Here is a 26,815-nt window from a genome sequence, read left to right as displayed (position 1 = left end):
ACTTGCATTCATGAAGCCCTAAGTTTGACTCCTCAGTGCCACATACACAGAAAAAGCTGGAAGTAGTGCTATGGCTCTTGTGGTAGAGCACTAGCATTGAAAAGGCCCAACGACAGTGCCCAGACCCTGAGTTCAAGTACCAGGACTGGCAAAAATTAAAAAAAAAAAAAGAAAAAAGAAAACAAAGCCTCTCCAACAGCTAGACACCAGTGGCTCCTATCTGTAGGCTATTCAGTAGGCTAAGATCTGAGAAAGCCAATCCAGGCAAGAAAGTCCAGGAGACTCTTATCTCTAATGAATCACAGAAAAAATCAGTAGTAGTAATTATCTCTAATTAATCTCAGAAAAAGTCACAGAAAAGCTTTGGCTCACATTGTAAAGCACTAGCCTTGAGCAAACAGAACTCAGGAGCAGCGCCTAGGCCCAGAGCTCAAGCACTGGAACCAGAAAAAAAAAAAGTCTCACCAACAGACTAGATAAAGAAGAACAGGGAAAACAAATACATTTAAAACGTTTTTGTGACAAAACTGGGAAAGATATTATTTTTTGCATTTTAACTTGACTTCATACTTACTTCTCTGACTTCCACAAGATGGTCTGGAGGTATGTGAGCTCTTTTACTCACTGACTGTAGTTTGGAATGTCCAACATTAAAAAGAGAAATAGCATTTTGACTTGGTCTTCTCTGGGATATAGGTGAATTACCACTCGATGCAAGTGAGAAACTCCGGGACTTCAGAGGAGGATTATTCTGTCAGACAAAGAAAATCATTCCATTCTGTTTTTAAAATATTAACTTTTTCTCAAAACTACCACATAGTTGAGGTTTAAATATGTACAATTTTGAGAAATAATCTCAAAATGCACTATTCCTGAAGATTTGAAGCTTAAATTTTTCACCTACCCCATAATAAACTAAAATTTTATTTAGAAATTAAGTTCCAGCTTTCTCAAAGGAAATGTTTACATTTTACCAAGTATACCAGAATAACTAAATACTTTCTTTTTTTTTTTTTTTTTTTTTTTTTTTGCCAGTCCTGGGCTTGGGCTCAGGGCCTGAGCCTTGTCCTTGGACTTTCTCAAGCCTAGAACTCTACCACTTGAGCCTCAGCACCACTTCTGGCTTTTTCTATGTATGTGGTACCGAGGAATCGAACCCAGGTCCTCCGTGCATGCTAGGCAAGCACTCTACCACTTGGCCAAACTCCTGGCCCCCTATTTCTTTTTTTTTTTTCTTGCCAGTCATGGGGATTGAACTCAGGGCCTAAATGCTATCCTTGGGCTTTCTCAAGACCAGTGCTCTAGTACTTGGGCCTGAGCCACAGTACCATTTCCGGCTTTTTCTATGTATGTGGTACCAAGGAATCAAACCCATGTCTTCCCACATGCTAGGAAAATACTCTACCACTAGGCCAAACTCCCAGCCCCAATATTTCTAACTTCAGATTTTTTTTTTTTTGCCAGTCCTAGGCTTAAACTCAGTCCTGGAGAACTTTGCTCAAGGTTAGAGGTCTGTCACTTGAGCCATAGTGCCACTTCTGGCTTTTTCTACATATGTGGTACTGAGGAATCAAACTTAGGGCTTTGTGCATGTTACAAAAGCACTCTACCACTAGGCCACACTCCCAACCCCTCTAATTTCAGATTTTTAAACATAATAACCGAATTTAGCAATATACAATATGATTTATCTACCAATGAAATACAGAAATATTCTTTGTCCACTTTCCTAAAAACTCCCCTACAAACCCAACTATGTAGCTCAGGTTGACCCTGAACCCGTGCCTTGGTCTATCAAGTGCTATTACAGTTGCGTACAATCACATCTATAGTGTAACTTTTTTTTTTTTTTTTTTGCACTGTCCTTGGACTTTCTCAAGGCTAGAGATCTACCACTTGAGCCTCAGAACCACTTCTGGTTTTTTTTCTATGTATGTGGTACCAAGGAATCAAACCCAGGTCTTCATGCATGCTTGGCAAGCACTCTACACTAGGCCAAACTCCCAGCCTATAGTGTAACTTTTAAAAATGACTAGGTGGAGCAAAACATGGCAAAAAAAAATGAAACAAAAAAAAGTATAACTTACATATGGAATCTATGTAAATACCCATGTGTTATCATTTTTTTTGTAAATCTCCAACTTTGCAAGTGCTAAGACTTTTTCTCACTTTAAAGTACATATACACACTCAAAAAAGAGTATATGTACACTTTGACCAAGAGCACATGAAAATATGTTATGATTAGTCATTAAGGAAATGAGACCAAACCCATAGTAAGAGTATTTTAATGGATGTGTGTGTACATACAAATGCATTCATATTTTTTTTGGTAGGTCCTGGGGCTTGAACTTGGCCTGGCCGCTGTCCTTGAGCTCTTCAGTTCAAGGCTACCACACTATCTCTGGGTCTGGGCATTGTCCCTGAGCTCTTCAGCTCAAGGTTATCACCCTAACCTTGATCCAAGCCCCACTTCCCATTTATAGAGGTTAATTGGAGGTAAGTCTCAGGTCCTTCTGTGCCCAGGCTGGCTTTGAACCTGGATCATCAGATCTCAGCCTCCTGAGTAGCTAGGTTTACAGGCATGAGCCACAGCACTCAGCTACATTCATATTATTTATAAAGTATATTTATATATGAATGATATCAGTAAATATTAGCAAGATGTGAAGAAATTAGAATGCTAATAAACTTTTGGTAGAAATGTACAATAGTGCTGACCAATAATGGCTCATCTCTGAATCCTAGCTACTCAGAAGGATGTGATCTGAGGGCCACAGTTTGAAGCTAGCCCAAACATTAAAGTCTTTAAGACTTTTAAAAAAATCTTCTGCCTGAACGTTATCCCTGAGCTTCTTTGTGCTCAAGACTAGCGCTCTACCATTTGAGCCACAGCACCACTTCTGGCTTTTTAGAGTAGTTTATTGGAGATAAAAGTCTTATAGGGATTTCTCTGCACAGGCTAACTTTAAACTGTGATCCTCAGATTTCTGCCTCTGAGTAGCTAGGATTACAAGCATGAGTCACCAGTGCCCAGCTAGCTTAAGATTTTTATCTCCCTACAACCAACCAAATAAATAAATAAGTAAATAAAGTACAATAATGTAGTCATTTTTAGCATTTCTTTAAGCTGTTGAATAGAATTATCATATGATCCAGCATAATATAGTCTCATAATACAGTCTCATAAATACAGTCTCAAAAACTAAAAACAGGGGCTGGGAGTTTGGCCTAGTGGTAGAGTGCTTGCCTAGCATTCATGAAGACCCAGGTTCGATTCCTCGGTACCCCATATACATAGCAAAAAGCCAGAAGTGGTGTTGAGGCTCAAGTGGTAGAGGTCTAGCCTTGACAAAGTCCAAGGACAGTGCTCAAGCCCTGAGCTCAAGTCCAGGACTGGCAAAAAAAACAAAAAACAAAACTAAACACACAGGTTCACCCAAAATACTGAACAGGAAGGTTCATATTAGCCTTCTTCAAAATATCTATGAAATGGAGCTCTTGCTAGTAGCTCCTACCTATAAGCCTAGCTACTCAGGAGGGTGAGATTTAAGGATCTCAATTTGAAGCCAATCTGGGTTGGAAAGTTCATGAGGCTCTTACCTCCTATTAACTACCAAAAAGCTGGAAATGGAGCTGTGGCTCAAGTAGCAGAGTGCTAGCCTTGAGGGAAAAAAAAGTACTTAGAGACAGAGCTCAGGCTATTACTTCAAGCTCCAGGACTGACACGTGCACATACACTTGTGCATGCAAGCACACGCACACGCGCACGCGCGCACACAGACAGACAGACACACACACAACACACACGCACGCACGCACGCAGATTATGGTAGTATACATGTCCAATACCAGCTTTCAGGAGGCTACAGGAAAACTACAAATGTGAGGCCAGACTAGGCTACATAGTACATCTTAAATCGTAAAAAATAGGACCTGGAGGAAATGGGAGCTTGGCCTAGTGGTACAGTGCTTGCCTAGTATGCAAGGTTCAATTCTTGGGTACCACATACATAGAAAAAGCTGGAAGTGTTGCCGTGGCTCAAGTGGTAGAGCACTAGCCTTGAGAAAGCCCAAGGACAGCACTGAGGTCCCTGAGTTCAAGCCCCAAGACAGGCAAAAAAAAAAAAAAAGAAAAAAAAAGTAGGACCTGGAGTGTAGCTCAGTGGTAGAATGCTTACCCAGTATGCACAAAGTCCTGGATCTGAGTCCTTGGAACCACATATACAGAAAAGCTGGAAGTGGCGCTGAGGCTCAAGTGGGAGAAAGCTCAAGGACAGTGCCCAGGCCCTGAATTCAAAAAAAACAACAAAAATCGCCCCCCCACACGCAAAAAAAGTAATGTTATGGACAACAATGTGAATGACCCTTGAAAACATGTGAAAAAACCCAGACACATAAATCATATTCTAGGATAATTCCATTGATATAGAAAAATCTATGAAGACAGTAGATTAGCAACATAGATTGGTTATTTGTCAAAGCTTGGACAGGAGAGAATAAAGATTAATGATTGCATTTGGGTACAAGCTTTTATAAATAATGAAATGTTCTAGAATTATATGGTTGAGACGGCTGCATAACTGTGCTAATACACTAAAACCATGGAATACTAAATTTGAAAAAGATGTATTTTCTGCTATGTAAATATTTTCTCACTTAAAAATATAAAAAACAACATTCTCTCCCCATTTGAACCCACATACCTTTCCGATAGCTTCAGTATGATGTTGTGTACATATCTGAAGTCTGCTAACCCAATGTTGTCGCTCTTTAGCATCTGTGGCTGATAAAAAGAACATGACTTATTTACATTTATCTCTATTTCAGGAATAAAATTAACTGACCACAGAATGAGGAACAGATGACTGAAAAGAATGGTCTCACTTCCTACGGCAAATGTGCTGTGTGAAGGGACGTTTAAAAAGATGTATTACATGTAGCCAGGTGAAGTTAAGGGTCACACGTCTCACATTTTCTCCTAACAATATGTTCTTGCATAAAGAAACAACTGTATTATTTATTTATGTATTTATTGCTGTTATTAGAAATTAAGCTCTGGGCCTGGGTACTGTTCCTGAGCATTTGTGGTCAAGGCTAGGGCTCTACCACTTAAGCTATAGCTCCACTTCTGGCTTTTACTGAGATTAGCTGGATAAGTGTTTCATAGACTGTCATGCCCAAGCTGGCTTAAAACTATGATCCTCAGACCTTAGCTTCCGAGTAGTTAGGATTACAGGTGTAAGCCACTGGTGCCCAGTCCCTTTATTTTTATTAAGAGCATGATGTATCATTCACACTTTGAGAACCTGACAGCAGGGCCCACTGAGATAAACATTATACTTTATATGCATTTATTAAGTAAAAAGTACAAATTTCTACACAAATACAATTTATTTAAATGAAAGTTATATATTAGTCATTCAAAACTATAGTGTACATACAAAAGAAATAAAGTAAAGATACAAAAGTAATTTGTATGGAAGATACCAAAAGTATTAAAGAAGTCTATATTTGGACTGGGAATATGACTTAGTGATAGAGTGCTTGCCTAGCATGCACGAAGCCCTGGATTCTATTCCTTAGTATCACATCAACAGAAAGAGCCAGAAGTGCTGTTATGACTTGAGAGTTAGAGCACTAGCCTTCAGCAATGGAAGCTCTGGGACAGTGTCCATGCCCTGAGTTCAAGCACCAGGACTGGCAAAAAGAAAAAGTCTGTATTTTAGGGTTGAGCACAAACACACATCAAAATACCAGACTCTGCAAATAATTCCATCTCCAAAATAACAGGAAAACACAAGGACTGGACGTTATGTCTCAAGTGGTAGAGCATCATAAGAGCAAGCAAGCAAAGCAAAGGCAAGAGTGGGGGGATGGAAGGGGGAAGATGCAGTCTTTTTTTTTTTTCTTCCTTTTTTTTCATATATTTTTTTACTGTAATTAATAGAAGGGTTCCATTACATTTGCCAGATAGAAGGTGCATTACTTCATATACATTGATACCCTTTCTCATGTCTTGGTCCCCATTTCCCTCCCCCGAGATGCAGTCTTAAACTAAATTGTTCCTAGTCCTATTCAAAAAAGGTTATTTATTAAAATCGACTCCATAAATTCTCAGAGCAGTTTTGAGATTTATAATTTTGTGTCTACATCCCCAAGCATAGGAGTTTATTTTCCCAAAACCCAAATAAAGCAGGCCCAACTTCTAAAAGAAAGAAGAAAATCACAATATGGATTACCATTTCCCTGTCATACCTCTGAGTTTATACTGCTCCCCACTAGCGGCATTCACAGTGAAGGTGTGTGAGTCTTCATCACTGGGTGATATCACAGCGCCTGCAAGCTGCAAGGTGCCTCTGGGTTTCTGATTTCTAGACTGTTCATTCACAAAGTACTCCAATAGCCCAGCCTCATTATTCAAAACAAAAAACCTATAATGGAAAGAAAGCTGTAATTTTCTAAACGTTTTCCCCAGCCAAAGGAAAGCAAAGCAAACATCAATCACTAACAAATTAGGAGCACTTACTAAAAGTAAAATTCAAGCCAGCTGTCCATAGCTCATGCCAGTTATCCTAGTTACTAAGGACGCTGAGATGTGAGAATTACAGTTCAAGATAGCCTGGGCAGAAAAGTCCATGAGATTCTTACCTCCAATTAACCACGAGAAAACTGTAAGGGGCACTGTAGCTCCAAATGGTACAGCACTGAAGAGTTCAAGGACAGCACCCAGACCCAGACCCAGAGTTCAACCGACAAAACAAAGTAAAATTCAAAAACATAATACTTGGAAAATTAAATATCTTAGCAATAAAAATTACTAAATTAGAATGGGCTTCATCAAGAATATAACAAATGCTGCCAGGCACAGTGGCTCACATTTGTAATCCTAGCTACTCAGGAGGCTGAAATCTGAGGCTCAAGGATCAAGGACTCTTATCTCCAATTAACCTCCAGAAAACAGGAAGTGGGGCTAGGCTCAGGGTAGGGCTATAGCCTTAAGCCAAAGAGCTCCAGGACAGAGTCCAGGACCAGGGACAGGATGGTAACCTTGAGCTGAAAAGCTCAGGGACAGTGCTCAAACCCAGAGTTCAACCCATGACCCACCAAAAAAAAAAAAAAAAAGAATATGCTTGTACACTTGTCTTTATTACAGTGCTGTGCAAAACAGCCAAATGGTAAAAATTAGTCAAAGTGCCCAACAACAGATAAATGGATAAAGATGCGATACAGAAATTGAAATTGATATATACACAAATATATACATCATGGAATATTACACAGACATAAAGAAAACTAAAAAGTTATTTGAAGGAAAATAGATGGAATGGAAGCTAGACCTACAAGACATACCTATGCATGGATATCTTTCCATATAAATATGTTCTTTTATACATAAAACATGATTCTCATTATGAAACTATGGAGGATGAGGGGAAGGAGAAAAGGAAAAAGGATGGAGAGCCGGGAGTTTGGCCTAGTAGTAACAGTGCTTGCCTAGCAAGCACAAAGACCCGGGTTCCATTTCTCCGTACCACATACACTGAAAATGCCTCAAGTGATGCTATGGCTCAAGTGGTAGAGCTCTAGCCTTGAGAAAGCCCAACGACAGTGCTCAGGCCCTGAGGGTAAATAATTTTGAGACACAACTATATATGAAACGACAGACAGCTGAAAATCAATGCCTGCATTGTTATTCTGAGCGACATACAATACGATTCTGAGCAACATACGTGTAAATTTGAAATACCGTAGTGAAAATCCTTTGTGCAATTAAGATATACTGAAAAAAAATTAATGACAGTAAAGTAAAATAGGCTTTGATGGGGATTGGCACTACTGAATTGGGGGAAGGGCTAAAAAAGAGGTGAATGAGGGCTGGGAGTTTGGCCTAGTGGTAGAGTGCTTGCCTAGCATGCATGAAGACCCGGATTTGCTTCCTCAGTACCACATACATAGAAAAAAGCCAGAAGTCATGATAAGGCTCAAGTGGTAGAGCTCTAGCCTTGAGAAAGTCCAAGGACAGTGCTCAGGCCCTGAGCTCAAGCCCAGGACTGGCAAAAAAAAAAAAAAAAAAAAAAGAGGTAAATGAGGAAGAGTATGATCAACTTAGTTTAGTCTTATGTATGAAATTACAACAGTGCAATCTGCTGACATTGTTTTAAGAAGATGGAGTGGGATAAAGGGAAAGGAACAGGGGACAAGGTGGTTGTGTATACATTATGTCCGTAGGTGTAACTGTCACAATGAGCCCCCATTGTACCATCTAATGTATGCTTAAATTACTGAAAAGTTGAGGGGCATGTATGTGAGTGTGTATGTGTCTGTCCGTCTGGGGCGTGAACTCGGGGGTTCAGTTCTCTTTTTTTTTTTTATCAGATAACAAGGTGTAATATTGTAGCAATATGAGACAATCAAGGGATGGCAAAAGAGATGAGAGAAAACAGTACATTAAGGACAACAGTCACTCATTATATGGCTTTTGTTTCCTTGTTCTGGAGGTCCTTACATTTAGTGTCATACTATTTGGCCTAATGTCTCTAGATTTTGTTCTATTGTAAATCTCTGCTAGTAGAGCCCAAGGTTTCTACTGATTATGACAAATGAGGGAGACTATTGGGCCTATGTTCCTTTGAGTCTGGCTTACTTCACTTAATATGATTTTTTCTAAGTCTTTCCATTTCCTTACAAATGGGGCGATGTCCTTCTTTCTGACAGTAGCATAGAATGCCCTCGTTTCTGGATGGTTGGGTAAATGCCAAGTAGTGGAATTGCTGGGTCATAGGGGAACTCTATGTTTAGTCTTCTGAGGAACTGCCATATTGTTTTCTATAGTGCTTGAACAAGTTTGCACTCTTGGGGTTCAGTTCTATCCATAAGCTTGTGTGTTCAAGGCTAGTGATCTTTTTGAGACACAGCTCTACTCCAACTTTTTGGTGGTTAATTGCAGGTAAGAGTGTCACACTTTTTTGCCCAAGCTGGCTTCAAACTGTAATTCTCAGACCTCAGACTTCTGAGTAGATAGGATTATAGGCATGAGCCACTCATTTTAATTAATTTTTGTGCTGCTGGGAATTAAACCCAGAACTTTGTGCAGTGTAGATACGTCTTGTTCCAGAGCTACGTACCCAAGCCTAGGGAAAAGCACTTAGCAGGGAAGAGGAATGTCAACTAACACAAAAGCAAAAGGAGGAGGGGATTTGGGAGTTTTCTCTCTGGAACTCATGTACTTAAACTACGAAACACAAATGGTAATAAGAATTTTTATTTAAAATTCACTGAAGGAACTGGCACGGTAGCTGAAAGTAGTATAGCACTAACCTTGAGCAAAACAACGCAGGGACAATGCCCAGGATCTGAGTTCAAGCCCCATGACTGACAAAAAAATAAAATAAAATTCACACACAAAAAAAAGGCAAAATACAAGCTCAGAGACAAGCTAATGTTAGGTAAGAAATGAATATGATCTAAGATTCAGTGAAAAACACACAATGAGAATGATATTAAGGTAGAAAGATTTTGTGAACATATCATTAAATAGGTCACAGCTGAAGATTACTTATCCTGTTTAAAAATGAAAAGGCTGCAACTGGAGATGCAGAAACATAAGGAACTTGAAACTGAATGATGAAATACTGATACACTCAGGAAAAGAATTTGATGAAATACTGATAAACTTTAGAAAAGAATTTGATGTCCTGATTTGGTTCTACATCAACTAGCTTAAGAAACAAAATTCCAATATAAGTTGTGCAATTTTATCTTTCACCTTCAGTTACTAAGAGTTCCAAATGGAAAGAGGTAGACTCGGATGAGTCTGGCAGGTTTGTATTCTTGTATAGCATTATGTTGTAGTGCAAGCAATGCTTTATAGAGTATGCCCACTCTGGATTTCTTCAAGCTACTCTAAATTACCTTTAGTCAAAACAGAAATGGGTTACAGGGAAACTGGCTTGCTTGCACGTTGGTTAAGCTTCCTCGATGGTACTTAAGAGACTAAGCTATGAAACCTAGTACCTTTCTCATCATTCAGTCTAGCTGTTTCATGCTAAGGACTCAGTGTACCTATACTGTGCCTCAAGACCTCCATCCAGAAGACAAACCCAGTGCTGTAGTTCAGGCCACCATGCTTGGAAGCTAAGACCTGCAGAATCAGGGTTTGAAGTCAACTGGGCAGAAGACTCTTTCAATTAATTAGCAAAATGCCAAGCTGAAGATATGATGTGGCTTCAGCTGTAGTATCAGCCAAGAGCGGGAAAAGTCAAATGAGAACAGGAGACCCTGAGTTCAAGTCCTGGTATCAGCATGCATGCGCGCACGCACACACCCGCACACACACACACACACACACACACACACACACACACACACACACACACACACACACACGGAGTTTTAATTTTTTTGTTTTTTGCTTTTGAGGTAGGCTAACAGTAGTAGTGACACTGACAGGCTGAGACTTCTATGAGGAGGCAAATTAGTAAAGGACTCTTCTCAGTTACAAACAGGGATAGGTGCCTTTCACCTGACACTTCCTGAAATTGCTAAAACTGGCCTCCTACATAGCAAGCTCATCTTAAAGTGTTGGCTTGGGTCTGCTGGCTAACTCATCAAGCATAAAGAAGATTAATGGATCTTTTAGTAATTCCCTTTGTACAATTATACAAATGCCTGCCTCTCCTTCTCAGTCTCTCAGGCTGTCAAAAACCTGAAATACTATCTATAACATATACTAAACCTCATATGCTTACATCTGTTGGGGACTTTCCTATTCTGTCCCATTTGCCAGCTTTCCTAAACAACAATAATATGATATAAACAAATTGTAAAGAGATCCTATCTAAAAATTAAAAAGGCCAGGAGTGTGGCCTAGTGGTAGAGTGCTTGCCTTAGCATGCACAAAGCCCTGTATTTGATTCCTTGTTGCTACAAACACAGATAAAGTGGTGCTGTGGCTGAAATGGCAGAGCACTAGCGTTGAAAAAGCTCAAGGACAGTGCCCAGGCCCTAAGTTCAAGCCCCAGGACAAAAGAGACAGAAAGGGGGAGGTGGGAGGAAAAAAGAAAGAGAAAAAATAACTAAAGTAAAAGGGATAAGGAGGTCAAGAATCAAAGAGGTAGATCACCCTGCCTTACAAGAACCACTGCCAAGTCAGATGCTAGTGCTGCCCAAACAAAGGAACCCTGGAGAACTGCTCACTGCAATAGAAATTTTCCCCTTTTGAACTTCACATCTCCGGCTTCAACCTCTCTCGTATAACCCCTAATTCTACATGTTCTACATGTTCTACCTCTTTGAATGTTAGGTCAATTTTTTTATTTTTCCCCTCAGTGCTTCTAGTCTTCTCCCCCACCCCCAATTCTGGGGCTTGAACTTAGGGTCTGAGCACTCTACCACTAGGCCATGCTCCCAGCCCCAATATAGATGAATCTTGAAGATATTAGTCTAAGTGGATTAAATAAATCACAAAAGAACAAATATTGTGTGATTCCCTTGCATATTATTATGCCAGGAGTAGTCAAAAATCAGTTGCCAGGAGCTGGGGGGGACACCCTATGCCCCACAGTTACCAAGTCTATAAAATACTGGGAAGGCTGGCTTCCCTACTTACTAATGTGCTTCTTTGGGCTGGATTTTTTATTTTTTATTTATTTTGGAGGGTGGGTCCTGGGGCTTGAACTCAGCCTGGGCACTGTCCCTGAGCTCTTTAGCTCAAGGCTACAGCTCTACCTTTGAGATAAGTACCACTTTCCATTTTCTAGAGGTTAACTGGAGATAAGAATCTCAGGTCCTTTTGTGCTTGGGCTGGCTTTGAACCTTGATCCTCAGATCTCAGCCTCCTGAGTAGTTAGGATTACAGGCATGAGCCACAGCATCTGGCTGGGCTGGCTTTTTAACCTCTCCAATTTTCTAGGGAAGTTTCAGAAGTTTCAAAATCTCTTATTCTCTCCCCTAAAATTTCTTGCCCAATCTCTGAAACCATAAAAATATATGGCAGGCAGGGAATTTAGCCTAGAGGAAGAGTGTTTGCCTAGCATGCACAAAGACCCGGGTTCGATTCTTCGTTACCACATACATAGAAAAAGCCAGAAATGGTGCTGAGGATCAAGTAGTAGAGCTCTACCCTTGAGAAAGTTCAACGGCAGTGCTCAGGCCCTGAGCTCAAGCCCAGGACTACCTCCCACCCACCCACCCCCAAAAAAATATATATATTTGGCAGGAAAACATGAGATTCTAATCCCAATAATACTTATGAGGCATTTAGAGCTTCAATATGAACAGAATTCATCTCCTCTACCCTCTAGGAAGAAAGTCATCATACTTTTGTACAATGTGGTAAATCCTCTTTAAAAGGTTCCTACATATGTCAGTACTAAGGAAATACCAGGATATAAATTTACCACTTGTGTTTTCCTGATCTCTTGGAAGAGACTGATATGACATTAATCTCTTACCTGTACTGCCACCCTGTGACAAGGTTGGTGTACTTCATTAAGTAGCCATAGACATTTTCCATGTGATCACTGTTTCAAAAAGAACAGAAAGACCCAGTCAGTTCAAACGGGGAAAAATCCCAGGAAGCTTACTACATAATTCTGAACACGAGGCAGACCTAACTGTATACTAGTAGTTTAAACTTTTATTTTTTTCTTGGAAACAATGGGGACTAAACTCAGGTCCTACACTTGCTAGGACAGGCACTCTAGAAGGTTGAAACAGGAGGATCAAGGTTCAAGGCCAGCTAGGGTAGAAGTTTGGGTCCTTCTCAATCGACAAATGGATACAGCAGCATGTATCTGTCATCCTAAGCTATATGGAAAGCTGAGATTGGGAAGTCATAGTGCCAAGGCAACCCAGGCAGAAAAGTCAGTGAGACTCCACCTTTATGGAAGGAAAACTAGATGCAGTGCTATATTTTTAATGTATTTTTATCAAAAAGGCAACAAGCAGTTAAAGTTACATAAATACATAGTTACATAAATAAGGTTGTTATATGTTTTTCATCAAAGTCTAAAAATGGTAGCTCCATCTATAATCCTAGCTATTCAGGAAGCTGAGATCTGAGGATTATGGCTCAAAGCCAGCCCAGGCAGGAAAAGCAGGAAGTGGAGGTGTGGCTCAAGTAATAAAAGTGCCATCTCTGAGGGTAGGGAGTTTGGCCTAGTGGTAGAGTGCTTGCCTAGCATGCATGGAGACCTGGGTTTGATTCATCGGTACCACATATATAGAAAAAGCCAGAAATGGTGCAGTGGCTCAAAAAGTGGTAGAGCTCTAGCCTTAAGAAAGTCCAAGGACAGTGCTCAGGCCCCAGGACTGGCAAAAAAAAAAAAAAAAAAAAAAGCCAGCCTTGAGCAAAAAGCACAGAGACAGTGCCCAGGCCCTGAGTTCAAGCCCAGAGAATCACACACACACACGGAAAATATTAAAAGCAGTCACAGAAATAAGACCCTATCCTAAAAATAACCAGTGAAAAAACAGCTAGAGGAGTGGCTCCATGGTATTGTGCCAGTCTAGCAAGTACAAGGCCAACTTCAAATTAACAGTGTTGCTAAAAACTAAGAAAAAAGAACATCCTATTTTTTGGAATGTGTCCCTCCTTTATCCTTTCACATATTTTAAGAATTATCATCGGACATGGTGGCTAACGGCTGTCATCTGAGCTACTCAGGAGGCTGAGATCTGAGGATTGCGGTTCAAAGCCAGCCCAGGCACTAAAGTCTGTGAGACTCTTCAATTAACCATCAGAAAACCAGAAGTAGGGCTGTGGCTCATGGAGTAGGGCTGTAGCCTTGAGCCGAAAAGCTCAAGGACAATGCCCAGGCCCAGAGCTCAAGTCCCACCAAAAAAAAAAAAAAAAATTATCTACCAATCTGTGCAACCAAATGGTGTGGAATGACAGTGCCATCTGGTGGTCAGCATAAAGTGCTGCATGAATGAACTGTCTTTTATAGGTTAAGCATTTAGAAAGTTTGGATTTTCAAGTAAAGGAATGCTTAATTAGTGAAGTTTACATAAATACTCTAAAATCTGAAAACAGAACCAGCTAAGAAAGATTCAACCAGTAATGAATTTGCCATATTAGTAGCTCCAAACCCTCATGAGTGATTCCCATTTAGAATGTGACAATTTTCATAGATTTTTTTTTTTTTTGATAGGCTGTAGGACTTGAACTCTGGGCCTGGGCACTATCCCTGAGCTCTTCAGCTCAAGGCTAGTGCTCTACCACTTTGAGACACAGTGCCACTTTCATAGTTAATTGGAGCAAACAGTCTCAAAGACTTTGGTGCCCAGGCTGGCTTTGAACCACAATCAGATCACAGCCTCCTGGGTAGCTAGAATTACATTTGTGAGCCATTGGTACCCAGCATTTTTATAGATCTTTAATGTACTTATTACTTTTTTTAAAGTATGCTTGTTAAGACAAGAAACACCACATATCTCTTTGTACACTGCATATCACACCATGTTGTGGCTCGGTGGTAGAGTGCTTGCCTGCCATGTATAAGGCTCTACACCACAACAAGGCAAGAACAAAAACCCTACTTCTTCTCTAATTACATTATACTATTTTGTTTTCTATGAATTAGAAGTGAGGATTCAAAAAAAACTAAGACACTGAAAAACTAACTATGAAAAAGTTTTTTTCTTCAATAGTTCCACAATGGTGGTATTTTTTGCTGGAACTGGGGCTTAAACTGAAGAGCCTGGTGCTCGCTAGGGAGGGAGAACAGTTAGGGACAGGGGGATAGACACTCCTCCAGTCCTTGGGTTTATTTCAGATCTTTAAAACTTGTTAATATTGACTTGGGATCTTCCCTGGAAACCTGACAGTAAATATAATACTAACTGAACTAGGCCAAGTTATATTGTTACTTTGTTTAGTCTGACACTAATTTACTCCCACTTATCTTAATAACTGTTTCAACTACCAAATCTTCATTATAACAATACTTCTTTTTATTCCTTTTGAGACAAATCTCTCTCTCTCTCTCTCTCTGAAGCCCAGGTTGGCCTCAAACTAGTGATCCTCCTACTTCAGCCTCCCACAACTGGCAATCACATTATTTCTTAACTTTATGAGACTTAAGAGAAACGTAAGTTTTTAAATTTAAGCTCCTTTTTAAATAGCTTCAAATTCTTTCACTTAAGCCTAACTATACCTACTAATACAAAGCACTCTGAAAATCCACTAAAAAATACCAGAGGTGGGGGAGGGAGGGGTGAGGTAGCTTCTCTCCATTAGAAATCTATAATTTTACTAAGAAATGCATCGCAGGCAGCATGGTGGCTCATGCCTGTAATCCTAGTTACTTAGGATTTGATGATCAAGCTTCAAAGCCAGCCTGGACACAAAAGGAGGTGAGACTCTTATCTCCAATTAATCTCTAGAAAAACAGGAAGTGGGACTTGGCTCAAGGGTAGGGTGGTAGCCTTGAGCTGAAGAGCTCAGGGACAGTGCCCAGTCTCAGTTCAAGCTGCATGACCCACAAGAAAAAGAAAGGAAGGAAGAAATGTAAAAGACAGTTAACCAGGGTCCCTTGCTATTTTCCATAAAAGAGGCACAACAGAATTATATTTTAGTTGTCATACAAAAAGGTGTTTCATTAAACACAGGACTCAGTAGTGATGTGGGGCACAGAAGACCAGACTTGGTGCTTCAGAGACTGGAGTAAGAATGGAAGATAGGAGAAGGGGCACGAGCAGGGCAGCAGCTTATGCCTCTCTTGAAAGACAGTCAGAAAGGAAGCTTTGCATTTGTTCTAACATGAATTTTAGAGAGATATGCTCTAAGGCTGTATGAATTAGGCTGGAGGTGCAGATTTCAGTTATCAACACAGATTCACAAAAAAATACATTTTTTACCAGCATACATGGTAGAAATAAGATGGGCCAAGAAGGCCAAGAGTACAGAGCTGGAACATGGTCTAAGAGAGATCCTAAGGAAAAGTTTTAAGGGCAAAAAGAGAAAAGGTCAGAGGTAGAGAAATAAAAGAAATTAATTTAGGACAATATAGGAAGAGATACCAGAATGTTTCAGCTTGTGGCCTCTCTGGCCAGAAACGTTTGCTGTACTTAGATAAATAAGATCAATACTGAACTTTAGATTTTATAACCAGGAGCTAACAACTGAGTCAAGTGAATGAGAGTCAGGCAGCAGTGAGTGAAGAAAGGCTGGAAGGAGCAGGGATAAGGATATCCAATTACCCAACGGGAAGGAAAAAGGAGAAAGGCAGACAGAAACAGAGGGGGAAGAAAAGGCTTAAGATTAAGAAGGGGGCTGGGAGTTTGGCCTAGTGATAGAATACTTGCCTAGCATGCACAAAGACCCAGGTTCAATTCCTTGGAACCACATACATAGGAAAAAAAAAAGCCAGAAGTGATGCTGTGGCTCAAGTGGTAGAGCTCTAGCCTTGAGAAAGCCCAAGGACAGTGCTCAGGCCCTGAGTTCAAGCTCGGGACTGGCAAAAAAAAAAAAAGGTTTTAGCAGGGAGTTTGGCCTAGGGGTAGAGTGCTTACCTAGGATGCAGGAAGACCTGGGTTTGATTCCTCCATACCATAAACATAGAAAAAAAGCCAGAAGTGGTGCTGAGGCTCAAGTGGTAGAGCTCTAGCCTTGAGAAAGTCCAAGGACAGTGCTCAGGCCCTGAACTCAAGCCCAGGACTAGCAAAAAAAAAAAAAAAGATTCAGAATAGGGGCTGGGAGAGTAGCCTAGAGGTAGAATGGTGGCCTAGCATGCTTGAAGAGCAGGGTTTGATTCCTCAGTACCACATACACAGGAAAACCTGGAAGTGGAACTGTAGCTCAAGCAGCAGAGTATTAGTCTTTAGCAAAAAGTGTCCAAGGACAGTGCCCAGGCCCTGAGTCAAGCTCCTGGACTGGAAAAAAAAAAAAAAGACTCAGAAGAAAAACAGTGGACTTGACAACCCAGGTAAAATTAGAAACTAAGATGGCTAATTTTGTGTGTCAAACACCATTTCTGTGAATGTATTGTCCAGGATAGGAATAGCATTTGAACCAGTGGACAAAAGCAAAGAAAGGAAAGATTCATCCCTTTCCTGCTGGCTGACACTGGAGCACTGGACTCCTGGCCTACAACTGGAATTTAAACCCGAATCTCCCCTGGGTCCTAGGTCAAACTGACAGAAATGTATCATCAAGCTTTGCTGTTTCTAGCTTATAGATAACAGAGCTGTAAGATTTCTCAACCTGCAAAATCACAAGACCCAACTCCTCATAACTGCAATTTAAATAGAGACAGAAAGATCCAGGGGCTCTAGTCCTCTAAAGAACCCTGACTCATACAGATGCCTTAAGGTATTTATCTATAGGCAGAGAGGTCAAAACAAAACAAAACAACCCTACTATATTTGACAAATAAGAATTTCCTAGAATAATTTTCCACTGATGTCTGAAAATGCTCCCAAGACCAACCCAAATTGTGAATGACAAAAATACTTGGCAGAGATGTAGTTTCATTTTGATAAAAAATTTATAGTCTACCTGTTTCCACTGCATCCATTAAAGGACAATAACCATGATTGGCAGTATTATTTCGGTAACAAAAAGCTATCTTTTTTAGCCATTAGAAACACATGGATGTAAGCCTGCAAAAAGCTACCATCACTAATAAATTTAAATTTACAGATAGGAATTTATGCAAGCTGTAGTCACTGAATATGAGGTACTAGCCAAGCCACACATCAAAATGTGACCTTTAGGAAAGGCTTAGCATTGATTCACTTTCTGGATTACAAATAGCATGATAGAGGGAGAATCTGCTTAAGCAAAAACCAACATATCAAAGAGTGACCTGGCCTGTGACTCATGCCAATAATCTGAAATACTCAGAAAGATGAGGTCCAAAGGATCAAAATTCGAAGGAACCCTAACAGAAAAGTCCACCAGGGGCCAGGAGTTTGGCCTTAGTGGCAGAGTGCTTGCCTAGCATGCATGAAGACCCAGGTTTAATTTGGGTTTAATTTCTTTGTACCACATGCATAGAAAAGGCCAGACGTGGTGCTGTGGCTCAAGTGGTAGGGCGCTAACCTTGAGAAAGCCCAAGGACAGACCTCAGGCTCTGAGTTCAAGCCCCAGGACTGGCAAAAAAAAGACAAGTCTACCAGCTCCGTCTCCACAAATAACCTGCAAAAAGCCAAAGTGAAGGAAAAGCTCAAGTGGCAGAGTACCAACCAAGAACAAGCAAGTCAAACACGAGATCCTCTGTTTAAAAAGGAATAGCCAGGAAAGGGTATCAATGTATGTGAATTAATGCACCTTCTATCTGGCAAATATCATGTAACCCTTTTATTAATTACAATAAAAAATAAAAATAAAATAAAATAAAGGAATAGCCAGGACTGGTGGCTCCTGCCTGTAATCCTACCTACTTGGGAGGCTGAGGTTCAAAGCCAGCCTGGCATAAAAGTACCTGAGACTCTTATCTCTAACTAACCTCTAGAAAACAGGAAGTGGGCTTAGCTCAAGGGTAGGGTGGTAGCCTAGAGTTGAAGAGCTCAGGGACAACACCCAGGCCAAGTTCAAGCCCCATGCCCCACAAAAATAAATTAATTAATAAATAAAATGCCTAGCATACATGAAGCCCTGGGTTAGATTCCTCAGTACCACATAAACAGAAAAAGCCAGAACTGGTGCTTTTGACTCAAGTGGTAGACTGTTAGCCTTGAGCACAGAGAGGCTTAGGGACAGTGCCCAGGCCCTGAGTTCCAAGAGATAGGAATGACTACACACATATACATCCTCATTCTACTGTAAATACATATGTATGTATGTATATATGCATATATATATTTTTTCCAGCTTAAAGTGTGGTTCGAATGGTAGAGCTCCTGCTGAGCAAACACAGTCCAAGTTCAAATACCATAAAACACAAAAAATATTAAAACTCTTTGACTCAATAACTTCAATTCTAAATATCCAGTCCAAGTGAGTAATGAGAAATATAGACAAAGGTAACAACTACATACACTGCAGCACTACTTGCGGTGAAGGGAGGGGGAAGAAAGGAGAAGAAACAAACTAAATGAAACAACCTTTATCAATTAAAATGTTTATGAGTTTTTAACAACATGAGATCATTAAGACTCCCTAGTGCAGGGCCGGGAGTTTGGCTTAGTGGTAGAGTGCTTGTCTAGTATTCACAAAGACTCCAGTTTGATTTCTCGGTACCATATAAACAGAAAAAGCCAGAAAGAGTGCTCTGGCTAAAGTAGTAGAGCTCTAGCCTTGAGAAAGCTCAAGGACAGTGCTCAGGCCCTGAGTTCAAGCCTCAGGACTGGTAAAACACACACATACACATACACATACACATACACACACACACACACACACACACACACACACACAACTCCCTAGTGCAAATTTTTACATAGTATATAAAACTAAAAGTACATAAGATAGTAACCATATTTATCTCTGGATGGAAGATTTATGAGTGGTTTTATCTTATTCCCTTTAATGTTTCACAATTTCCACTTTAAGTACTATACTGTTTTTATAACCAACCTAGACATTTAAAAACTATCCAATTAACTGAATAGGTAGAACACAGTCCAAGTACAGAGATATTTATACTGATTAATAGAATTAAGCCAGGTATGGTGATACATGCCTGTAATTCCAAGTACTCAAAAAGCTCAAAGAGAATGGTAATTAAAAAAAAAAAATCTGAGGAAGCCAGGCATGAGTGAATTATACCTGTAATCCTAGCTACTCAGGAGGCTGAGATCTAAGGATTGAGTTCGAATCCAGCCTAGAAAGAGAAAGTCTTGAGATTCTTCCAATTAAGACCCCTCCTCCCCAAAATGGTAGTTCAGTCTGTAATCCTAGCTACTCAGGAGGCTGAGATCTGAGGATTACTATTCAAAGCCAGCCTGGGCACTAAAAAGTCCATGAGACTCTTTATCTCCAATTATCTACTACAAAACTGGAAGAGATGCTGTGGCTCAAGGAATAGGGCGGTAGCCTTGAGCTGAAGAGCTCAGGGATAATGCCCAGGCCCAGGGATAAGATGGTAGCCATGAGCTGAAGAGCTCAGGGACAGCATCCAGACTCAAGAGATCAAGCCCCAGGACTGACTAAAAAAACAAGAGGAAAAGAACACCAAACTTGAACTAAAAAACTAAGTCCTGAGGCCAAGCCAACACAAAACCAAAAAACATCAAAATAACAATATCCAACACAAAAAAGTATATGAACATTAACTGTATGGAACATTATAACACTTAAAGGTGGAAACACCCCTAAAAGTCTGTGTAGTGGATGCTGGCGGGGTTGTGGAGAAAAAGGAACCCTACTGCACTGCTGGTGGGACTGTAAGCAAGTTTAGCCACTCTGGAAAGCCGTGTAGAGGTTTCTCAAAGAACTGAAAATAGATCTTCCCTACAATCCCACCATAACACTCCTGGGCATCTATCCTGAACATCATAACCCAGGATATGATAAGGACACCTGCTCAGCTATGTTTATCTCTGCACTATTCACAATAGCCAGGCGATGGAAACAATCCAGATGCCCTACTGCAGATGAATGGATACAAAAAGTGTGATGTGTGTATGTATACACACACACACACACACACACACACACACACACACACACACACAATAGAATTCTACATAGCCAACAGTCGAGATAAAATAATGGCATTCACAGGGAAGTGGATGAATCTAGAACGAATCATGTTGACTGAGACAAGTCAAGACCAAAGAGACAAAAGGCGCATGATATTCTTAATGTGTGACTATTAAATCCAAACAGTACAAGAGCAAGGACTCAATATTTGCATACTGAATGCTATGGACATGGTATTAGAAATATAAACACTCCATAGACATAAAAATTTATGACTCTATAATGTTTCATTACATAGATTAATAGGTATCTATGACATACAAACCGTCAGCCTAATTTTAATTATGTTCTAAAATTTAAGTGCCAGTGATGGTATATACAGATTCCCTTCTTGAATACTTGTTTGTTAAATACATCATTTAAAATATGATGTAAAAACCAATGCTAATAAATTCTTTAATAAAAAAAAGTCTGTGTAGCATATTCTGTATCCTTCTAAAGACATATGCTTTCTACATAATTTTTTTTTTTCTTGCCAGTCCTGGCCTTGAGCTCAGGGTCTGAACACTGTCCTTGGGTTTTCTCAAGGCTAGACTCCTACCACTTGAGCCACAACACCACTTCTGGCTTTTCTATGAATGTGGTACTGAGGAATCAGTCCTGGGTCTTCATGTATGCTAGGCAAGCACTCTACTACTAGGCCAAACTCCTAGCCACAGCTGGTAATTCTACAACATGGTTCTATAATTTGGATGTTGAGTGTTCCTCCAAGGTGGACCTGTACCTAGGGCTTGATCCTCAAGGTTGGTGCAAGGTCTTAGGTCACCAAACGCATGCTCTTGAAAGGGACTGCAGAACTCTAGTCTCTTCCTCTTTTCCTTTCGTTTCTTTCTTTCTTTCTTTCTTTCTTTCTTTCTTTCTTTCTTTCTTTTTGCTCTGTTGCCCACTCTTACCAAAATAACCACCTCATCAGAGACCCATGACTACCCCCACCTTCATCTTGGAATGGAATCTCTAAAACTGTGCATCAAAATAAACCTTTTTTCTTAAAAAAAATAATTCTGGGTTGGAAATATGGCTTAATATTAGAGTGCTTGCCTAGCATGCATGAAGCCCTGGGTTCAATGCCTCAGTATCACATACACAGAAAAAGCTGGAAGTGGTGCTATGGCTCAAGTGGTAGAGCTCAGAGTCAGAGCCCAAGCCCCGAATTCAAGTCCCATGACCAGCAAAAAAAGAAAAAATGAATTCTTTTATTGTTATTATAAAGGTGATGTACAAAAGTAACAGTTACATAAAGCAGGTAACAAGTATATTTATTTTTGTACAATGTCACTCCTTCCCTCTCTCTCAAACCTTTTGTCTCAAGTATTTTGCAAGAGCACTAGAAAACTGATTGATGGTAGCCTTAAAAACTGATCTGGGATTGTAGATCGAGATTCCCTTCTTGAATACTTGTTTGTTAAACATGTCATTTGAAATACGATGTAAAAATCAATGTTAATAAATTCTTAAAAAAAAAAAAAGATGACGTAGGCCGGGAGTTTGGCTTAGTGGTAGAGTGCTTGCCTAGCATGCATGAAAACCCAGGCTCAATTCCTCGGTACCATATATATAGAAAAAAGCTGGAAGTGGTGCTGAGGATCAAGTGGTAGAGTTCTAGCCTTGACAAAATCCAAGGATAGTGCTCATACGCTGAGCTCAAGCCCAGGACTGGCAAAAAAACCACACACACACACACACACACACACACACACACACACACACACACACACACACACAAAACACTGTCCTAAGTAAAATAAGTCAGATACAAAATAAAAATTGTCATATGAATCCATGCATATGAAGTATGGAGGACAGTCTAATTCATAGAGATAGAATACTAGTTGTCAGGGGAGGGAGAGAGGTAATAAAGGAAGACACTGTTGAATGGATAAAAAGTTTCACTTGGGATGAAAAGTTCTGAGATGAACAGCAGTAACCATTGTACAGTACCATTAATACACTTAATGCCATTAGACTGCACATTTACATATGGATAAAATGAAGCTAGGTATCAATACTTTATGTCTGCAGTCCTAGCTACTCAGGCAGCTGAGAACTGAAGGATCATGGTTTGAAGCCAGCTCTGGCAGAAGTCTGCAAGACTAAATCTCTAATTAATCACCTCTAGGTATAGCTCAAGTGTAGAGCACCAGCCAAGCAAGCAAGTTAAACAAAAGTATAAGGCCCTGAATTTATGTCATAATACTGACACACACACACAAAAATAGGTAAAGTAGTAAATATCATATTATGTATATTTAATCACACTGTAATAGCAGGGTACTGGTGGCTCACACCGATAAATCCTAGGTACTCAGGAGGCTGAGATCTGAGGATCACAGTTCAAAGCAAGCCAAGACAGGAAATTCCATGAGACTGTTATCTCCAATAAACTCAAAAAAGCCTGAAGTGTTGCTGTGGCTCAAGTGATAGCATGCTCTCCTTGAGCAAAAGAAGCTAAAGGACAGCACCCAGGCCAAGAGTTCAAACTCCAGGACAGGCAAAATAAAATAAAGAAAAAAAAAAAAAACAGTAACAATTTGTGACCTGTATTATGTTTTATGACTTCTATCTCAGTTGGTGCTGAAATCTCAAAAGCCAGATGTATTACAGAATAAGTTGTAATCCTTGGAGTTTGAAGATAATTGAGAAAACTCTCCCAAACAGGTTTATCAGGGACTCCTTTAAACCCCAAGATGGACTCCCAAGGGTATTGCATTATTGGAGACAGTTCCCGAGTTGGAAAAGCAGATCTGGCAAGAGAAGGCCAAAAAGGAAAGGGGGGTGAGGGGAAGGAGTGTATCTATCATCCAATTCTCACAGGCGACTAGTTACCTAACCACACAGCCTGAATGAGGGTGGAACTGAAGACACCTTTACATAACAAAACAGGAGGCTACTGACAGTGAGGGAAAGGGCCTCAGCTTACCACACAGGAAAGACGTGAATTCCTGGTGACCGTGGGCAGATGACAGTCTAACCCTAAGGTTTCAATTGCAGACTGAGATCAAAGCATCTATTCTGCAGATATGTAATGAAGAAATAATCAGAGAGAAGATTTCAACATCTACATGTTGGAGAATATTTCAACATGGTAAGTGCTTTACAAATATTGGTTCTTTCCCACTCCTGAAAAATCAACTCATTTGTAGTCAAGAGATTTTCTACATCAGTTTTCTAAGTCCCTTATCTTGCAAGCCTGACACTTTCTAATGAAAACAATGGGATTCAAAAGGTTCAGATGTTCTACTTCTTCTATTTTAAAAATCAATTACTGTATGGGGTTGGGTTTACAGCTCAATGGTACAGTGGTTGCCTTGCATTCATGAAGTCCTGACTGCAATCTCCAGCACCACAAAAGAAATCAAAACATGGGGCCGGGAGTTTGGCCTAGTGGTAGAGTGCTTGCCTAGCATGCATGAAGACCGGGGTTCGATTCCTTGGTACCACATACATAGCAAAAAGCAGGAAGTGGTGCTCAGGCTCAAGTGGTAGAGTGCTAGCCTTGAGAAAGTCCAAGGACAGCGCTCAAGCCCTGAGCCCAAGCCTAGGACTGGCAAAAAAAAAAAAAAGAAAACAAAAGTATAGAGAATAAGTAGTTATTAGTTATGGTATAGCTCAGCAATACAGTGTGGGCTTACTAAAGTCAAAGCCCTGGATTCAATAACCTATAATAATTATATTATTATTTATATCAGAAATTATCTGAGATTTACCCTATTTGCAAGCCTGCCATAATTTGATAGTGATAGAACATAGGAGATTCCTGAGTCAGAAGTGAGAATCCTCAGTTTTCAGAACTCAGCATAGTAGCTGTAGATCCCTGCACAGGGCCACACAAAGGAGACAACTGTGTGATACCTGTGCATGTGGTGGACTCTGTTACAGAAGAGGCACCTTAAGTTCAGCCTCAGAGCCCAAATCTTCTAACAAGCAGTAAGCCTACCTATGATAAAGGAATTATTTCCCAAGTTGCAAATACACCTAACCTATGTTCAGCAGGGAGTCACTATATTTTCTGGGGCTGTGTGCTACATAAACATTCTTGAAAAATAGTATACTTTATCTAAGAAAAACTAATAGAAGGGTGCTGGTGGCTCACACCTATAATCCTAAGTACTCAGGAGGCAACCATTTGAGGATGGCAATTCAAAGCCCACCTGAGTAGGAAAGTCTGTGAGTCTCTGTCTGTCTGTCTGTCTGTCTGTCTGTCTGTCTCTCTCTCTCTTTTCGGTGAGTCATGGTGCTTGATCTCTGGGCATTGATCTCAGGGCCTTGTCCCTGAGCTCTAAAACTCAAGGCTACTACCCTACCCCTGGGTCTGGGTGTTGTCCCAGGGCTCTTCAGCTCAAGGCTACGGCCCTATCCCTTGAGCCCCAACCCCACTTCCCTTTTTCTAGAAGTCTCTAGTTTTTTAGAGTCCGTTCTTTGGTTCTTTGGTTCTTTAGTGCCCAGGTTGGCTTTGAATCTCAATCCTCAGATCTCAGCCTACGGAGTAGCTAGGATTACAGGCGTGAGCCATCCTGCCCAGCAATGTGAGACTCTTATTTCCAATTAACTTCCAAAAAGCCAAAAAGTAGAACTATAATTCAAGTGTGGAACACCGGTCTTGGGCTGAAAAATAAAGTTCAGAGAGAGGGCCCTGAGTTCAAACCCAGGACCATAAAAAATTAAAAGTTTAAAAAATAACTATGTAAACTGGGTGTGGTGACTTATGCCAGTAATCCTAGCTACTCAGGAGACAGAGATCTGAGGATGGCAGTTCAAAGCCAGCCTGAACACAAAAGACTGTGAAATTCTTAGCTACAATTAATCACTAGAAAAGGAGAAATGGGGCTGTGGTTCCAGGGGTAGGGTGGTAGCCTGGAGCTGAAGAGCTCAGGGACAGTGACCAGGCCCAGAGTTCAAGCCTCATGACCCACCAAAAAAAAAAACAAAAAAAAAACTGTATACAATATTTGCCTAGCATTTTTGTTTTTGTTTTTGTGGGCAATGTCTCTGAGTTCTTCAGCACAAAGCTACCACCCTACCCCTAGGCCGGGGTCTTGTCCCTGAGCTCTTCAGCTCCAGGCTACCACGCTACCCTGAACCAAGCCTCATTTTGCATATTCTAGAGGTTAACTGGAGTCTCAGGTCCTTTTGTGCTGGGGCTGGCTTTGAACCTTGATCCTCAGATCTCAGCCTCCTGAGCAGCTAGGATTACAGACGTGAGCCTCGGCGGCCAGCTTTGCCTAGCATTTGTGAGGCATGGGTTCCATGTATAGCACTATAGGCAAGCAAGCAAAGTCAAGGAAAGAATTCTAACAGCATATGCTGACAGAGAAGCAAGCTGGAAGAAAACCAAAGAGCAAGCTGCCAGGAACTGTATGTGCAAGGCAATAAGTGTGACTGCTTTCAAGAGGAAGGGATTTCGTGGGTTTGCTAACTATTGTATGTTGTTTTGTTTTCTTTTGTTTTGACATTATCAAAGCTAAACTGGGGAAGGGGCCAATTCAGAACAATGAGGTAAACAGCTTAATAGCCTAAAGACAAAGGGATAAAAATAATTTCATAGCTAGGCAAAAAGAAAAAAGCTTTAGTCCTGGGCAAACCATATTAAAATCAACATGCACATCAAAAGTAAATGCAGTAAAACCATATTCATGTCATCCTTGGGACATTCTTCAAGACTGAATTTTCCAGACACATAGCTTTGTTTTCTTTTCTTTTCTTTTAATTTTAGCTGCTATCTCTGAGATTGTTCACCACTGTATCATACCCCTACCCTCCTTAACTCTGTGGGTGTTCCTGAAAGACATAAGGTCATGGGACTCTGATTTCTGTATAAGGAAGTAATGCAGCTGAGTCTGCCTGTTCATTTTTTCATATTTTTCAATGTCTTACAATGCTAGTTGCCATGTCCTGTTACATTTCACCTGATAACTTGCATTTATGATTCTGACAATTACGGTTTGAAAATTATAAAAGGATTAATTCCTTATCATAGCATTAAATTAGAAAAGTAAAGTGCACAGGCTTTATGACAACTACGCTCAGTGCTAAGAAATTTGTTCTATTCTATACTTTAATTTGGGCTGAAATTCATTTATTCATTCATTTATTTATTTAGTCAGTAGTGAGGCTTGAATTATGGGCCTGGGTGCTGGCTCTGAGCTCTTCAGCTCAAGGCTACCAC

At 40.4% G+C, this 26,815-nt stretch overlaps 1 protein-coding gene across 2 annotated transcripts in view; it reads right to left on the bottom strand.

Annotated features, from left to right (window-relative positions):
* The window catches only part of Osbpl11 (oxysterol binding protein like 11), a 77,123-nt gene that overhangs the window by 38,366 nt on the left and 11,942 nt on the right, over window positions 1–26,815 (bottom strand). For both annotated transcript variants that reach the window (XM_090344848.1, XM_090344841.1), the window contains exons 2-5: window positions 12,455–12,523; window positions 6,258–6,433; window positions 4,706–4,785; window positions 575–751 (exon numbers count right to left, since the gene is read on the bottom strand). In XM_090344848.1, coding sequence (XP_090200974.1) covers window positions 575–751; window positions 4,706–4,785; window positions 6,258–6,433; window positions 12,455–12,516 — 495 coding nt within the window. In that variant the 5' untranslated portion in view covers window positions 12,517–12,523. The remainder of the gene's footprint in view (window positions 1–574; window positions 752–4,705; window positions 4,786–6,257; window positions 6,434–12,454; window positions 12,524–26,815) is intronic.

Source organism: Megascapheus bottae, chromosome 1, assembly GCF_031878675.1.
Source record: "Megascapheus bottae isolate mThoBot1 chromosome 1, mThoBot2.hap1, whole genome shotgun sequence".
Taxonomy (NCBI): Eukaryota; Metazoa; Chordata; class Mammalia; order Rodentia; family Geomyidae; genus Megascapheus; species Megascapheus bottae.
Note: the sequence above shows the minus strand (reverse complement) of the source record. Positions and strands in the feature narration are given on the sequence as shown.